A 2,416-nucleotide genomic window follows, 5' to 3' on the forward strand; every position below is an offset into this window, starting at 1 on the left:
AGAATATCATCGAGAATAATGTCTTAAAAAAATGAAATAAATACTTTTTACGATTAAGCTGGATAATAAGCAAGATACGTCTTATTATAAGGAACACAGTATCTCCATTAACTAATGTTTGACTCGTGAATCCATTCGATGCGGAGACATGATGTTTCCTCCTTTGTATCCTAAAGGGTGATGGTGCCGTAAGCTTTAGCTCATTTGAAGTAATCGATATTAATCACACTGCATTATCGTATCGTGTAATATATATTTAGTATTGTAATGCTTTTTCACAGTGAGCCAAATAGACATCTAAGCGTGTAGCTTCTTATTACTTATTTTCTCCCCTCTCGTATGCTGATTGCTCTAGTTGCATGAGGCACAATTACTTTCACGTTAATCGTTCGCCGACGAACCGGAACCGGGCCATGGAAACTCGAATCTAAATTACTTAAACGAATTAATTTCGTCGATTTAATTCCGATCGTCTTCGCGAATATTAATGCGTGATAATACGAGCTGATGCGTTCAACGCAATAGTAATTCTAATGCAGACATTGTTGACGCTATGGCATGGCTAACGTTATTGACTTTTAATTTATCTTTTTTTTATCATGGCTAAGGAATATTCATAACTATTTTAATGTATTATCAATCTGGTTACAGAGTAAATCTTTAAGCTCCGTGATTAGATTATTCGTTTTAAATTATATATAAAAAATATTATTTACTAGGAGTTGAACGTGTTAGTGTTTTAGAAAACTTAGATAGAGAATTTATAATATAATTCTTGTAACAACCAAGTTACAGTTTTATTGAAATAGAAGGAAAGAGAAAAGGAGCATTAAAATAAGAGCTTGAGCTTTAGGACCTATTAAAGTTTGAATTTGTTACTTCATGGACGGTCGAAGTAAATCTTTTTCTTTCCCTTTTTCCTTGTTCTTTTTTTTTTAGTTTTTTTTTTCAAGCGTTACTGAATTAGCGGCCTTTGGTGTGCATTGGAACATTGGATGTGTAGCGAACATATGTGGCTTTAGTACAGTTTTCTTTTTGAGTTTTGACTTCGCATTCGCCTCCACAGGAGCATTCTACCGAAACGTAATCAATTGACTCGACGTCGAGAACTCATCGAAATTTTCTGTCGTCTATCTTTTTTGTATTTTCTAGGAATAAAGAAAATATCAGATATTCCAGTGCGAGTACTCAGAAAGCTGGAACCATAGTATGCGATTATTTGTAGTAAAAGTCGATAGGAAATTTTCCCACGGCAAAGAGTGAACTTGAACGTTTTGAGTACTCGCAGTTACTAAAGAAATCCATTGCTTTTGATACATAGTATCACGATCTTAATTTTTTTTAATTCGGATGTAGGTTCTTTGGACGAAGAAGATTATTTGGAAATTAATTGATAAATGTTGGCAGTTTAAATAAACATCCTACAATTTTCTCATTAATTAAAATCACACTTACAACACGAAATTTGCTCATACGATTTAACCACTCTTAGTTCCATAATTCGCATTACGTAATTTCTTTGTCCAAATCTTCCTACATTCTGAATGAATCGACGATCTTCTTAAAAAGAAAAAAATATATCGAATCGCGTGCCTGTATCTTAGAAATTCTTATCGCTAGATCGTGAAACAGGACACATGGTGCTAATTGAAGGGAATTCAATTTCCAGACTTCTATGGAGGAAGTGGCTCGAGGTGATCCGAAGGTGAACCAGTCATCGCTGTTGCAAAAGCTGTTGTCGGAGTGACTGCCGGCCAGCACTTTGAACAGTAATGAGATCTATGTAATATACGTTTGAAGGGGAGACCGCAAGTGAAGAACAAAACCCCAGGGCAGGGTGATTATAGAGAAGGGAGGACAAAGAAATCGGTCATACATACACACATACGCATGTACACCCTATACGTAATGGATACTAAATTGTACTATATGTAAACGCTGGAACATACACGAAGTCAGTATTCAGACACGTATCACCAAATACAATTTTGATGAAAAGATGAAGCTAGATCGCTGCGTCGTGCTCTCTGTCGCCTTTTCACGCTGAGACTTGTGATTAAGTCGCGAACAGCGCCGACAACAGATAACATTTCGGTACTGAATTCGCTCTATACTCGTAGGACCAAAAGTTTTTGTTTTTCATTTGACTGTGTCGAGATTTTTCGGCGATCCTCGATCAGGTCCCCCTTCGCGGACCTTGCTGATATCGGTCTCTAACTAGGGGTTGGATCGAGAAACAGTCCATTGATGGTTGTTAAAGCGGATCGAGAATCTCAATCTGATTGCGATTGAACGCGAAACAATGGGACGATGAACGAAAAGGATGGAGAGAGCACGTGGCACGCTAGTTCGATGTTCTTTTTTTTATTTTATATATACGAAAAAAGAAAAAAAATTGAAGATAGCCTTTCACGAA

The 2,416-nt window shown here is 36.6% G+C and overlaps 1 protein-coding gene across 8 annotated transcripts in view; it reads left to right on the forward strand.

Annotated features, from left to right (window-relative positions):
- The window catches only part of LOC108628886 (nuclear receptor coactivator 2), a 49,159-nt gene extending 47,155 nt beyond the window's left edge, over positions 1-2,004 (forward strand). For 7 of the 8 annotated variants that reach the window (XM_018031107.2, XM_018031106.2, XM_018031103.2 and 4 more), the window contains one exon: positions 1,670-2,004. In XM_018031107.2, coding sequence (XP_017886596.1) covers positions 1,670-1,747 — 78 coding nt within the window. In that variant the 3' untranslated portion in view covers positions 1,748-2,004. The remainder of the gene's footprint in view (positions 1-1,669) is intronic. The other variant, XM_018031105.2, reaches the window with a different exon arrangement.
- The last annotated feature ends 412 nt before the right edge of the window (positions 2,005-2,416 follow it).

The sequence above is a fragment of the Ceratina calcarata genome, unplaced genomic scaffold, assembly GCF_001652005.2.
Source record: "Ceratina calcarata isolate Rehan_Ccalc_2016 unplaced genomic scaffold, ASM165200v1 scaffold546.2, whole genome shotgun sequence".
Taxonomy (NCBI): domain Eukaryota; kingdom Metazoa; phylum Arthropoda; class Insecta; order Hymenoptera; family Apidae; genus Ceratina; species Ceratina calcarata.